Source organism: Carassius carassius, chromosome 2, assembly GCF_963082965.1.
Source record: "Carassius carassius chromosome 2, fCarCar2.1, whole genome shotgun sequence".
Lineage (NCBI taxonomy): Eukaryota > Metazoa > Chordata > Actinopteri > Cypriniformes > Cyprinidae > Carassius > Carassius carassius.
The window spans coordinates 35,190,235-35,205,808 of NC_081756.1; the positions used below are offsets into that span (position 1 = coordinate 35,190,235).

General features: G+C 36.7%; 1 protein-coding gene across 1 annotated transcript in view; it reads right to left on the bottom strand.

The window, feature by feature from the left end:
* LOC132109358 (disintegrin and metalloproteinase domain-containing protein 33-like) overlaps positions 1–15,574 on the bottom strand; it is a 110,755-nt gene that overhangs the window by 37,358 nt on the left and 57,823 nt on the right. Inside the window, exons 4-6 of the mRNA XM_059515383.1 lie at positions 10,489–10,564; positions 6,058–6,134; positions 2,584–2,764 (exon numbers count right to left, since the gene is read on the bottom strand). Coding sequence (XP_059371366.1) covers positions 2,584–2,764; positions 6,058–6,134; positions 10,489–10,564 — 334 coding nt within the window. The remainder of the gene's footprint in view (positions 1–2,583; positions 2,765–6,057; positions 6,135–10,488; positions 10,565–15,574) is intronic.

Genomic DNA, 15,574 nt, shown 5'->3' on the forward strand with positions numbered 1-15,574 from the left:
AGTCTCTCTTCTCTCTGTAGTCAGGATCTTTTATGTCTACCAATCTCTATTTCCAAATCATGATCACTGAGTCGATATTTTGAAAGGATTTGTCTTTCTTTTAATTGCTAGAGTGATAAGTAATTTGCCAGTTTTGTGGTTCTGTTTAGGGCCGAATAACACTGAGTTTGGTTTGGAGCTCAAATTAATTTTTTTCATTTTTCATCATAATTATACTTCAGATTTTTGTCAATTAGTTTCTGAATGTTAAGGTTGTGATTGGAGTCAGACTCAGTTTGGGTTTCCTTCATCAGGTGAAGCACGAGTGTGTCTCTCTCTCTCTCTCACACACACACACAAACACAATCTCTCTCTCAGAGTACATCCGTAAGTCATTACCTCTATTACAAGGTATTGCACTTGCAAAATATAAGATTCGAGAGTCTTGTCTGCAAGCCGAGCACTATGTGGCCTATCCCACCATGTATGCGCCACCGGTATGCGCGCTCATAATGGAAGCAACGCGGTCGCGACGCGCTCGACGCCTCAGGGGCGCAACTGCCCGAGCGCTTTGGAAACAATGACGGCGCTGATCCACTTGTCCGACACGACTGTCGCGTGGTGTCGCGACGCCTCCCCACATTTGTACGTTGATGGGCGTTCCTCTGTTTGCCGCTATGGGCGTGGTTTAACCCTAACCATCCTAATGTTACCTGCTATCATAAATACTACTAGCATATGAACCCCTTTCTGCAGATGTACATATGCTGTCTGCTATGAATCAATTAACATTTTATTTAACACAATACAAACTCATAAAACCCACCAGGGACTCCAACGACCTCTGCCACCCTTCTCCATGCGGAACTGCGTAGCTCGTTGTCCCTATATGACAATAAAGTCGGATCATATAAATTAGGGAATCCTGCGACAGCCACAATCAGTTTCTCCTCCATTTTGTACTCTGGAACTAATATAAAGTTTCCGCGCATTTTTGAAGTAGGATGTGACCTGCGAAGAGACTTCCCTCCGTCTCCATATGCTCTACTTCTATTGGATAGACGCGCCGCGTTTGACGGACTTCATTTGCATAAAGATGGGCATCGGCCAGCTTTTTGACGCGCAGCACTTTTTCAAATGAAGCGCCGCCTTCCCGGAATGCTTTGCGGGTGCGACAAAGTCGCGTGACGTCACCCATAGGAATATAGTGGAGCGCGGCGCGACAGAAGTGTCGCACGGACAAGTGGATCAGCGCCGTGAGACAGCGGCGCGACTAGCGATTTCCACGCGTTTTTAGGCGCGAATTATTGACGACAAAAGCGATGACCCTCAGTACCCCTCAAGCTGAGATGTTGATGTGATATCTGATCTAAGTGGGCGTGGTCTGCGTAAGGTAGAGAGGGCATGACTGATGATGTCATGACATGACAACGCGATTCTCAGCCTGCGCTCCAGCTGAGTAATCAATTTTATTTTATTTTAATAATTTATATATTTTATATTCAAACTGAAAACATAATGTGATTAACACTCAAGTCATTCAAGTCATCCTGTCTCAAGTCAAGTCAAGTCCCGAGTCTTTAACTTCCAAGTCCGAGTCAAGTCTCAAGTATTTTATTTTTTGTCAAGTCAAGTCACAAGTCATAAAAATAGCGACTCGAGTCGACTCGAGTCCAAGTCACCAAGTCACAAGTCCCCATGTCTGATGCCTACTAGCTATAGGGATTTTTGGAAATTGAATGAATTTGTGATATTTAAAGACTCAAAGGTATACAGAGACATACTGTACTACAGTATATGAACCTCAAAATTCAGAAACTTTGTAATCCAATTGTATCAGGAATACATCACTGATGAGCAAGCACATTAGTCCACACTGTTTACTAATTTATGGACCCTCTTATTTTCATTTGTAAACAGCAGGCCAGTTAGAAGTCTCTTCTGCTCTGCTTTAATGAGAAAGCAAGTGCAAGCAGAACAATAGCAGAAGAACGGCTCCCAACTCCTGCTAATGATCCTCAAGAGTTTTGTAATAAGCCCATATTATGCACTTCATCAGTCTGAACACTTAACCTGGGCTTAGGGTGGCTTTATTTCTCTACTGTAATGAGACAAAACACACTTTTCTTTCAGCAGCGCATTGTGGGGACAAATTAAATTACTGATGCACTGAATGCATCACAACAGCTTTTCGTCAGACCTCAATGTTCTTTTTCATAAGTGGCCTATCTAGACATTATAGATTGGAGGAAAAAAAAACATGTTTGCATTTGTGAGAGAGAAATTTCTTCCGACATCACACACAATCTACTCATGAGATCAGAAATAGAGACTTAGACACACTGAATAGTGATGGTAATGACTGACTGTTATTTCCCAAATGACTATTACAGTATGCTTACAATCTAGTGAGAGCTGCTTTACAAAATTAGATTTTTTTTTCATTTGTGGAAAAGACTGATTGAATAGACTTTTTGCATGACTTCTATTTAAGTGAAATATACTGTAAAAATCAACATTTATTACCAAGTCTCTTAATTTTTATGAGATTTTAAATGATGACATAGAAGACACCATAAATGAAAATGTAATTTTTTGACTGACCCTTTGATGCAAAGGTTTAAGACTAGTGAACAGGCTGATGTGTCCAATCTGATGGCTGTGTCCACAGGTGCCAGTTTTGATCGACAGGTCTTCAGTGCGATAGAAAGTGTGGTGGAGAACCTCCTGGCCTCTGACTGGCTCCAAGTAGTATGTATCATTTGAGTTCAAGACGATCAAACCTCTGCAGAAGGAAATGGGAGTAATGTTAGCTCAAATGATCTCTTGTTAAAGTTCTGTCAATTGTCAATCATTTACTCACCCTCCAGTGGTTTCAAACCTGTATGATTTTGTTTCATTTTATTTTGGACCCCATTGACTTTCATTGTATTGGCAAAAATCCCAGAAAGTCATAGGGGGTTGGAACAACATGAAGTTGAGTAAATGATGGCAGTATTTTCGGTGAACTATTCATGTAAGGGTGTTTTTTTTCCCAAGGTTTTGCCCTTCCTAGTACTATAAAAGAATGTTAGTAAAAGAGATGTCCATATCTATGAGTTCATTTTCATTTAGAGTAGAATTTTAATGTTTCGTGATCCTTTTTTTAGCCTCAGTATAGTTAACAGCATTAAGTAGTTATGCATTAACTAATCGGGATCAAAAGTGCTGCTGAAATGCTGCTGGATTTGAGATCTCCCAGAACACACTCTAAATTTGACATCTGTAAAAACCTTTTCAAATAGTACATTTGGAAAATATATTAAAAATAAAGTCCATGAGACTGCAGGGTGACCCATTAGACATTTCAGGTTTCAGGCTGGTGTTCTCAAGTCCCCCCCCCCTTTGTGCCTATGATGTGTCCTCAATTTGCATTTTTCCATATGATGTGGGTTCAGATGAAGACAGAGGAATAAAGTTTCAAACAAAGTTTAATAGTACATTCCAATAATATGTAAATTCATGATTCATGACTGGACAAAGAATGCAGGTATAGGGTACAATTTAATAATGCAACCACAATAGATAATTAATCAAACACAACTGAACAGATCAAACTAATAATGACAGTGACCACAGAAACCAGGAAAACCAACAAAGGAAAAATGGAACTGATGAATTACAAACTAAATGTCCATGAACTAAACTAACAGAATATAACTGTGACAGTAGGATGAATACTAGACTAATGTCTGCTGAAAATTCTGCTTCACTATCACAGGAATAAATTACATTTTAAAATATTATAAATTGCAATAATACAATAAAAGCAATTCAGCCTTGGTGAGTGAGTGGTAGTGTATTTATCAATTAAGAACGAGAGCTTTCATCGTCAGCAATGCATCACTGGCAGAAGTACTAATGTATGCATATATAAACAGAATGTTTCAAAAGTTTTACTAAATATAAAAAGATAAAATAAAACCATTGTTCCAAAGTAATTCCAGTGTTGAATTGGTTTTCATTAGTTGTATTATGAATTTGTTTTACTCTTGAGATTTATGGTTAATGGACATTTTTCACAACTGGTCCAACTCCATTTAGTCACAAAACCCTTTGCTTATTCCCCAGGGCATCCGATTATTATCTTCAAAATGAGGATTGTCATTTTCCACAAGTTGACAACAGCTAAGCAGAAATAACTCAAGGTATGTGTTTATAATAGTTCCCGACACCAAAACAGCGAAAATGGGCGGGATTTCATATTTATGAAATAATAAAGAATGAAATAAATATTTAACAATAAAAATACAAAAACAATCAACTACATTACTTTAAGTTACTGTTTAAATGGACTGATGCCTCTATTAACTACAGACTATGTCACACATCAACGCATGACCTCTGTTAAGCTGAGGGTAAAGAAACACAAAAGTTGCCTTAAGGAAATGCAATATGAAAACATACAGTGCTTATTATGTTTGCTCGTGCAAAATCTTTCAGCAGCTGTTCAATGACTTCATCTGTCTTCATAAGACATGCAAGACCTTTGGCAATATATAGAGACAGACTCTCCACGGCTTTGCCCTTAAAACACTGTTATTTTCATATAACTGGCTCATCAACTCAATATAAACTCTGTATGTCAAAAGAGTGACTGCTCTCATAGAGTATGTGCACTGAATGATCAGCAATGAAAGCAAACACACTTTAGGGAACGTTGTTTCATCCCACAACTACCCTGACTGATGCTCTCTGATTTCACACAATTTTACTGTAAATGACAGCTTCATTTATCCTCTGGCCACATTTAACCAATTATGTGGCCAATACATCTTTGGTATTTCAAGTTATTGAAACTGTTTTTAAATGTTTTTAACGGTTTTCTTTTTTTTCCTGATACTACTTTATAACAGTAATAGTATCACAATTTATTGTATTATATTTATTCCGGTAATGGCAAAACTCAGTTTTCTGCAGCATTCAGTCTTCATGCTACAATTGTAATTATTATAATTGCTGAAAACAAAAGTGCTGCTTCATATTTTTTTTGTGGAAACAGTTTGTTTCATGATTCTTTGATGAACAGAAAGTTCAAATTAACACTCTTTATTTTGAAAGAGAAATATTTTGGATCATTTTATATTAAAATAAAATAAAAAAAAATGTCTTCACCATGTCCTTGCCAAATATAAGTATTAATTTCTTTAGGAAAATAAATAAATAAAATAAAATAAGATCTTACTTACCTCAGACTTTTAAAAAGCATATATATATATATATATATATATATATATGAGGTGTACAAACTAATGGTTATATAATGTAGCAATGACTATATATAACCATATGTATAATAAATAATTCAACTTTAAAGAATATTAAACATGTTATATTACCAGTAACATAAATGTGTGGTAAAATATAAATAATCCTTAATTTAACACCATGGCAAAACTTTTGCACCTGGTTTGTAAAACTTGGAAAAGATTCACTTGTGTATGTTTCAAAGACAGATGAAAAACTAGATGTTTAGTTTGTACTGTATCTCTATAGGCATTAGCTTTAAATTCAGCAGGAACAGACAGGGGCAGATGCAGTTTCAAGGTTGTTTTTGGATATTGTTTATAAGTAGAGCAAAGCTTTCAGGGCTGAATGAGGACTGAGCACAACAAACTATTTACATTCTGGTAGGGCCACAGCATTAGTCATCAGTGCTTAAATTCAATAACCTGGCCAAAATATTCTCCTTTTCACAAATTAAGCACACAGAATTGTGCTGCATATGCAAAATTAAAGTCAGCCTACTTTTTGCAAGCACAAATGAAGAGTATCATCTAGATTTTCTTTCTCTCTATTGAGCATTTTTTACTTTCATACATCCATGCAAACCCAGAAACAAATACTTGCTCACAAAATCTTATTCACACAACTGAAAAACAGTCATACAATGAGACCCACAGGATGCTCCTACAATCAAGCAGTGTACATCCTTAACACACTAAACTGTGTGACATTTTAGCCTTCCTAAGACATGTGACCGAATGAAATGAGCGTATTGTGTCTGAAGAGAATCCAATTACGCAAGACATGACATACCTCATTCCCAAACATGTGCTCAGAGCGACCCAAGAGTCAGCGTGACCTTTGACCCTCCCGTGATAGAAGCAATGATCCTGGAGATGGAAGGAGAGAAAGAGATTACTGGAGGCAGGGCAAAGAAAAACGATATAAGACAGGCTACGGAGTTAATGTTGTTCATAAAATGGGCAAAACCGAGTTAATGGAACATCTATCTACTAGTAAAAATACTACATCTGTAAATCACAATTACATTTGTTACATTTTTAGCTTTCAGGTTTATTGGACTTAATTAGTCTGCTTCTTTTTGATTGCGCCCCCAAAAAACCTCCCTCAGGAGTTTACAGTTAACATTTGGAAAATAATCGCTCCATTTAACTCTTCTGAAACCAATCCAAACTACGTTTAAGTGATATTCTTTCAGCTATTCAAAAGGCTTATATGAACGGTCAGACCGTGAAATTAGTTCATTTATTGAACAGACAGGAAGCAAAAGAAGGATGGTCAAGCACGACAGACACAAATCAACGCTTTTGACAATCCCTGCTTCCAAAATATATCTACTTCTCTACTATATAGTAAGTGAAAAACAGTATGTGAAATAAGTAGTATGTGCAAATTCATAGAATTCATAAAACATTAGGAGAAAAGTACCCGGATTACCTATTACAGTACTAAGAGTGTGTGTGGGTGTTGTGATTGAAATCTGCAGCAGTACTTCCACTTCTTCCTGTCAGTGCTTTCTCTTTGTCTCTATTGTAGTCAGTAGATCAAAATTGCACCCCATTTATTCACAGATCCATTCTACATGCCATCATTTCATACCACCATAGGAAATATTTTCATTTCCAATAACTGGAACTAAGACATTAAACTGATTTGCTATAATGTGAAGCCTGGATACTGACAGTTTAATCTTCCCACTGAAGGACTCATGAATATTAGATTTTCTTTCATACTTTTTTTCCATGAAGTTATAAATACAATGCTACTTAAACCTCTTTGAGTGTGTGTGTGTGTGTGTGTGTGTGTGTGTGTGTGTGTGTGTGTGTGTGTGTGTGTGTGTGTGTGTGTGTGTGTGTGTGTGTGTGTGTGTGTGTGTGTGTGTGGTGTTACTAAAGGGGAAAAATCCCAACCTGATTGTAATGCACGGTTAGCCAGCTGGCTTAGGGATCAGTCCCTTCTGTCATATTTTTCTTTTCAGATGCTGGTTGTCAAAAGAAAGACAGAAAGAGGGAGAAATCCTCAGTGATTTTCCCTAGATTGAATTACCACGTCTATCACAACAGGGAGCGAGAGGGGTGCTGTGATCTCTGTGGTAACTAAAGCGAAGTGCTCATTCCCTATAAAAGCTCTTTGTGTGTTAGCACCCAATGGTGAGCTGTATGCCCATGCGCGTAATTTGCACGGGGGTTACGGGGGTCATGACCCCCCCAAAAATCAGATCCAGCTAATATAACCCCCCCAATATCATCACATCATTCAGATTAAAATAGATATGAAATATTTCATTTGCCAGCAATAAAGATAGTATCATATTTTAAATAATCTGTAATGTACCCCCCGCCCACCGCACCGATTTGGTATTACCAAAGTCTCTGGTATTACCCAACCCGCTTTCTGTACCAAGTTTGTTCACTATTTTGCGCAGTCGATGGGATGAATGGTTGGAGAAAGCTGACGGAAAGATGAAAAGGACACTGAAAGGCAGCCAGACAACGATTTTTTATTGTTTGTCGACACCAGCCAAAAAAAAAGAAAAAAGAAAAAAAAAAGAAAAACGAAAAATCCTGACCAAACGGAGGTACCCTTAAGTTAGCTGTTAAGTTAGCTCAGCGTTTCTCAAAGTGTGGGGAATAGAAACATGACAAACAGGTTTTGTGCCCATCTTTTAAATTCCGTTATTTATTGACCATACACTCAAAACAAAGACACATTTAAATGTAAGCCTTGACGTTACTTAACCTCTTCACACGTAAGTTTAAAAGTATTTCAAGGCTACCGTTATTGATCGTAGTATCGCTTTATGGTTCCCATGGAGACGCGCCATTCATTGCTTGTCACACCGTAGCCACAATAGTGCTGAATGACTGATGATCTGCTTTTATTTCCTTTTTTATTCAAAATTTCACAAATGTGTTAGCTATAGCAGGATATATCTGATATTCCGATTGTCAAATATGTGCAAGTGGATGTGTTTTGTTGTTCAAACACCTTTATAACGATCGCATTACTTGAGCTGTATGCGCAACGTATTTTAGGTATCTATCTTATTAAAATACCTAAAAAAATACGTACATTATTAGGAATTTACCACCTCTGGTTCAATTTGAGATTATTTTTATTTTTGTTTGTTTGTTTGTTTTTTTGTTGTTCTTTTTGCATGGATTTTGCAAAGTGTCAAAATGAATCAAAGCACAACTAGGTTAATGTTAGTCCACACTTGTATTGATGTTATCAGAAGCTAAATGCAAACACAATTATTATTATTTTTTAATCTAATTTTGAGTCTTATTTCATGCAAAGTGATAATATAATTGCACTTTCATTTTCTTTATTTGAAATTTTTTAATGCTGTTATTTGATGTTAAGTTTTTAAAATGTGATGTTAATAAAATACATTTTAACAGTTAAACTTAAAGCCTAGTTTATTAACATTTTGTTGGGGTGATTGGGGGCAGGTGGGGCTCGGAACCCTTTCCTACCTCTGAAGTGGGGAATGGCAGAAAAGTTTGAGAAACACTGAGTTAGCTGATGATTTGTTTTGTTGACTGGAGTTGGCTAGCTAGATGTTCGTTTGCCAGTGTCCTATGAGGTAAAGCCAGAGGGTGCCAGGGACTGTGTAGAACCAATGTCACTGAATTGTAACTGCTGTTTGCTCCAATACAGTCACCCGTTTTGGGGGGGATTGCATAATTAAATTATGCAAATTAGCATGTTACCTTTTACACAAGAAAATAATACAATAAATTAATAAATAAATAAATATGCAGCGAGTTTAACCCCCCAATGGTAGACCCAAAGTTACGCCCTTGTGTATGCCTATCCTGTGCTGCTCACTCAACGGGGCAGCTGAAAGCTGTTAAAAGCGCTCAAAAATAATCAGGGGTGTGACTTCACTCCCATCAACCCTTGTCAAGTGATGGAAACACAATTACAAAGATCAGAGCTTGTGCAGGGACTGCAAGTGGATTTGGGATCCTTAAAAGGCAGTTTACGGCTGAAGAAATTCACTTGTGGTTTTGTATCCTTCCCTGGCTGATCAATAAGTCGGATTTCGGGGATGCGTGGAGCAAAACAAGACTGTTTTGCACTGAACAGACAGCGTGAAAAATCTAGCAATTTTGTCTTATATTCTGAGTCACACTTTTTGAAATCGAGTCGCTCTCGTCCTAGATTGAACCCGGCACTTCACATCTCAACCACATTTAACGGAAGCACAACTTTCTGCAAGACTTAGCAATAAATTATCTGTGTAAAATCTGCCTTCTGCAGCTAAAATATATAGCGATGGAACCTCCAGAGTCTTCTTTGCCCATTAACTGAATGTTTTGCTGGAATTGAAATAAGGAAAGAATTATTCATGACAAAAATATCCCTACTGGCAGCTTTAGACTGTTTACTGTCTATATTGTATAAGGGTGTTTATTTGTGATTTGAGTGTTCAAGTACAGTAATAGGCTTTCTCATATTCTCACATGTGAGAAAGACAGAGATAGCACAACATACTCTAAAAACTTGCAGTTATATTGCAGTTTTTTATGAAGTAAAAATTACTGTATTAGAGTAAGTAAAATATAAATAAATATGAGTACGAAGAGAAACATTTTTACATTGCTAAGTGAAATGCATTACAATAATGATTACAATATTTTTTTTTTTTGGGATGGGGTTGATAGGACTGAGATTTGTTTTGTAAGATACATTCCTAAACAAATTATTTATGAATTAGGGCTACTGTATCAATCTGTTATCTTTATTATTATTTTTTTTTCATTTAACTGCTCATGACACAGCACATGGCTCATTACATGATATACTCATTAAATAATTTAATGTCTTAGAATAGTGATAATTCTAAGACATTTAATTATTGCGGCAGTTGAAAACGTTACAATATAATGATGTTTTTTATATCTATAACATTGAGCCCATTACTGGCTTACAGTCCACAGGAATGTATTTTAAATTATCATGTTTTTTTATTTTTATTTATTATTTATTTTTTATAATTAATCACACTAAACAAATGAGTTTAATTGAAATACTAAGCTAACATTTATGTTTTTAACATTCTGTTGTAAAAATATAAATCAAGCTTTAAAGGTCAAGTAAATAAAACACAAAGAAACTGAAATATGAGAACTGAGAAAAGCAGAGCGGAACAAAGACACACACAGAGACAGACAGACACATACACACACACATAGATGCCTTAGTCCTACTTACAGTGTGATTGTTGATTTGAGTGACAGGCAGGCCATTCTCATAGTGAGTTTCAGTAAAGTCTTGACCCAGGAGCTCCCTAAGAGAGACAAAGTGGGAAAAAAAACAAAAGTGTCACTGTGATATCACTACACACACATACTCAACAATACTTAGTCTTTTCAAGCAATGCTTTGCACATTAAGATACAGAGAAAAGATGCTTCTATACACGTTACAGGGTTGACTACACAATCATAATGCACAGGATGAAAAATGGATGTTCGTTTTAAGTTTGCTAAATATTATAATAACCTGTGTTTCAAATAAGTTGCATTTGCTGTAAGTGAGCATTAAAAAACAGTACTCTAAATGTAAAACTCCCAAATGTAATATTAATATAGGATGATACACTACCATTCAAAAGTTTAAATTCAGTAAGAGCTTTTCTAAATACTTTTATTCAAGCAAGGACGAAACAAATTCATCAAAAGTGACAGTACATCTATGTTGTTACAACAGGTTTTTTTTTAAAATCAGTGTTGTTCTCTGTACTCATCAGAGAACCTTGAAAAATGGTTTCAACAAAAACACGAAGCAGCACAAATGAAATGTTATTAGAAAATTTTTCGTTGAGCACCAAATCACCAAATTAGAATGATTTTTAGAGAGATGAGAGATGATTTTTATGAGATATTTAGACTGTCTATATAAATTTCAAGTCTACAGAAACTAATATGGTATTGATAAATAATATTAATCACATACCCTCTGAATCACACAAAAAAAGTGGTGCTCCCATTCAGATGGCAGATGTAATTTTCCTGTTAAAGCCTCACACGATTCAAAGCACTTGCTCAATGAGAGAAAATAAAAACATATGATCTCAACTAGCCATCAGTGCTCTATTCCATCATTCCTTCAAGAAGTGAACCTTTCTTCATCACGCTGTCCTCTATCGGGAAATACCAGGCTGATAAGAGGCCAGGCTTTAGCTGGAGTGTTATTGTGTGGTTTTGGAAAGGGCTGGTGGTCAGAGCCGTGATCTTTTCAGAGAGGGAGGCTATGATTAGAGCAAAGGGTGTGCAGGATGTGAGGACTGACTCTGTCATCTAGTCTATCCATCAGGACATGCACAAATAACAACACACACAAACACACATGCAGAGAGACACTACAACATTTATAACCATAAAGTCACGTTGTTACATTTTGTGTGCCACTGGCTCTCTGATTATGGAGCATGATTGCAGTCCACAGCACATGCAGGATTTCCTTAACTAAACGATGAGATATGATACTTAAAGGTGAAGTGTGTTATTGAATAGCCACCGGAGTCACTGAAACAGAATTGCAAAAATAATGACTTTAAAGCATACATTCTATAACACATTCCCTGCCCGCAATAGGTCAGACTAAATGGATATCATAAAAAAATAAAAGATTTATTTGAATACAGTTATGAATTTCCATGAGAGTATTTGTGTCAGACTTGCGACACAAGCCAAAGTTGCATGCTGTTTACACTTTAAGAAAAATGGATCACTTATAGCCGTCTCTGCATGTTAAAATACTCCCAGAATTTTTACATGATTCCAATTTGTTCCAATGAAGTTATAAATTGTCAGTCAGATAGAATGAAATTTGTATATTAATGGAATTAAAGTTATAGATTGTACTACATGTTAGCTTGTTTATTTTGCTCCAGTGCATGATCCATACTAACAGGAAACTATGGTCGAAAGCTGTAATTCCAGTCACACAGCTTTGCAATGCTGTTTGCAACTGTTTAAAAATATGGATTCGGGAAACACCAAATGTTGGTATTGAGAGAACTAAGAGTTGGCTAACTATGCTTTTACGAAATGGCTATATTGTCCAAACCCACATCATTGAGCCATAAGCAGACAAGTCAAACAGCTCAAACTGAACAACATTTTTAAAGCACTACAAGTGCAATGTATTCACATTTTAATGAGTTAAATGCCATGTGCAGCTTACAGTAAATTATTGCTAAATAAACTAAGAAAGTCTCTGCATACGGAAATGAAAAATACATTTCAGCATTGAAACACAAATCACTTCACAGACTAAACAATTACGGTGTTACAGTTAAGAGCCTCTCTCTTTCCCACTTTTAAATTATTGTTCTAATAGAAGTAAGTGATACTTTCACCTATATAGTGGCTATAGTGAGACCATAGAGACTAACCTTAAGAAACATCTGTGTGTTCTTTGATCTCAATTCAATATCCCTTTGTGAATGATATTGCTTTTTGGGGTGAAGCTCTAACAATGGCAATACCACCAAAACAGAAGAGGTGAGTCATTAGACCACAATTTTGCAAAGAGCTGCTGAGGAGCGAGGAATAGGTTAGGAAATGAAAAAAAGTCTCGAAACATGCAGCGAATCAGAGTGATGACCTTTCGCATCCGACAAGAATGAAATGATGGCACATTTTCAATCTAAAGCTGGCGTGGAGACTGCCGCTGAGACTGAGGAGACGGTTGTGTGTGTGCATGCGCATGTCCATAACATTTCAATGAGAGAACACAGCTTGCAGTTAGATTTGTGTATTATCACTGAGAGAGCACCATTATCTGCGCATTCATGAATTACCTCTATGATTTTCACACTTTATGAGACCCCAATTCCCCAAACTCCAGCCATAATAACTCTACAAGGATTGAAAAGTGTTTCATAAATGCCACAAACCTTCACTTTGCTGATCTTCTCCTTCGGTCCATCACCCTGTACTTAGAATTACCACCATTTAAAAGGTAAGCACTTTTTACAGCATAGTGAGAAATGCACTCTCTTTCTGTATTACAATCAACAAACAAAACAAACCTACCTATTAGCAAACCTCCCATCCATAAACACTAACCACTCGAGCAAATCACTACTCTGTGCTACACACTCATTCACTTTCTGCGCTCAGCCACACTGACACAGTGGCAAACATCTGTGAGTTGTGGGGGAAAAAGACAGAGAATTTAATGTGATCAACCAGGTTTGAGTCATTGTTTTAATGCTGATCCTAACTAATAACCTGCAGGCTAAAACCCTCTGACATTTACAGTTCACTTAGGCTTTGCACGTCAATACGTCAGTGTTTTTTATGCGATTGTGTCCAAATAACTCTCATGGACAGATTTACTTTGATGTTTAAATCTCCAGAATGAAATTATGTTGTTCTTTTTAAACAGGTAACTTCTTGTTACACATTTCCTACATAAATCCTGTCAGTAAAGTTTGCTCTATGTACACAGTGCTTTACAATTAGTCACAGTCATGTCAGGTCGTCATGACAACAAAATGCCCCTTGAAGCTGCACTTAGCATCCATATTTCCATTACAAACACATCTTGCTGCGTTGTTGTAGAACTTAAAGTCACTGAATTCAATGATTTTGGTGAACTGGTTCAAAAAGATCCGGTTACATCGAATTATTCGTTCGCGAACCGGATATCACAAACTGCTTTGTTTTGAACTCTCTCTCACAACAGACACGGAAGAGAAGACAATGCTGAATAAAGTGGTAGTTTTTGCTATTTTTGGACCAAAATGTATTTTAGATGCTTCAAAAAATTCTAACTGACCATCTGATGTCACATGGAGTACTTTGATGATGTTTTTATTACCTTTCTAACCATGGACAGTATACCGTACATACAGTTTCAATGGAGGGACTGAGAGCTCTCGGACTAAATCTAAAATATCTTAAACTGTGTTCCAAAGATAAACGGAGGTCTTACGGGTTTGGAACAACATGAGGGTAAGTTATTAATGACATAATTTTGCTATTTGGGTGAACTAACCCTTTAATTAGGAGCTGGCTGGGAATGAGTGATTGTTAAAGTTACAGTGTATTTCATCATAAGAGCTCCTTTATCTCAGAAGATAAATGAAAAACGTATTTCTCACAATGTGACCACTTTAATATTTAAATATTAAATACAAAAGGAATATATAAAAAGGATTATAAAAATAAAAAAAGTTGATTTGTACAGGGGTGCGTTCTCCGAAACTACCTTAACGCTACGTCGTTCTTAAGTTGTACCTTAAGAAGTACCTTATCGTTAATACGTGGTTTCCGAAACCTTCTTAGTTAAGTATACCTTCTGTAAGTCATGCGTTCGTAAGGTTGGTCTGGAGCGCTCTTAGCTATACCTTATCGCTGCTGACGGTTCATACCGCTAGTGGCCACCACTACGCAAAAAGATTTTTTACATCGCAGTTTAATTACACATAGAAAATTTTATATGAACATTTAATATAAAATCTGATTTAGTATTAAAATTACATTTTTACTTTACTTTAAAATTATACACATAAAATACTTAAGTTGTTATAGCCTACACCCAGTGTATGGAAGTGTTTTCATTAATAAAGTTTCCATACACTAATGGTTGTTAGCTTTTTTAATTACTATCCTAAGGCACATCAGCTGGCGAACCATTTGACAGAAAAGGCTTAGGAGTCTATATAAAGAAAGATGAGTTTACACAAACTTTATAGCTATGGCAGCGAGACAGCGAGTACTTGTTTTAAATCAAAGACGGCGGCGTCCGCGGAGCCAGTTAGAGTTTGTCAACTACTTTATAAGAGAAGCAGCACGGAGCTCGACGGAGCTACCCCCTCAGCCCCGAAATTCAGCTGCTGGCGGCTCTTCGTTTTTATGCCGTGGTGGAGTTTTCTGGAGGTTGTTGGGGATGGATATGGGCTGAGTAAGACCTCAGTGTGGCTGGGCGATCTCTTTTTGCGGACTTTTTTCCCCCACATAGTGAATGTCGGTATGTCTCTCATGCTTGCGCTTTTATTGAGGAAATCATCCAATTACACAAATGAGCGATTTACGCCAATAATGTGATACGGCTGGTGGATAATCAGCATACGTTGTGGAGAACATTAACACACTTATGGCCGTGAGGGTTTGGGATTGTACACTTGCTAAATTATAAACACATACTCGTATTTATTTCTGCATGTACTTATTTCAATAAGCCCCGATAAATGCAGTTTGTACTATTTCTAAAATGCTTCTTTATAAAGAATATTGTTTTCTCAATACTTTACCTATACCACTGTGAAGGAAAGAGCGCACAAT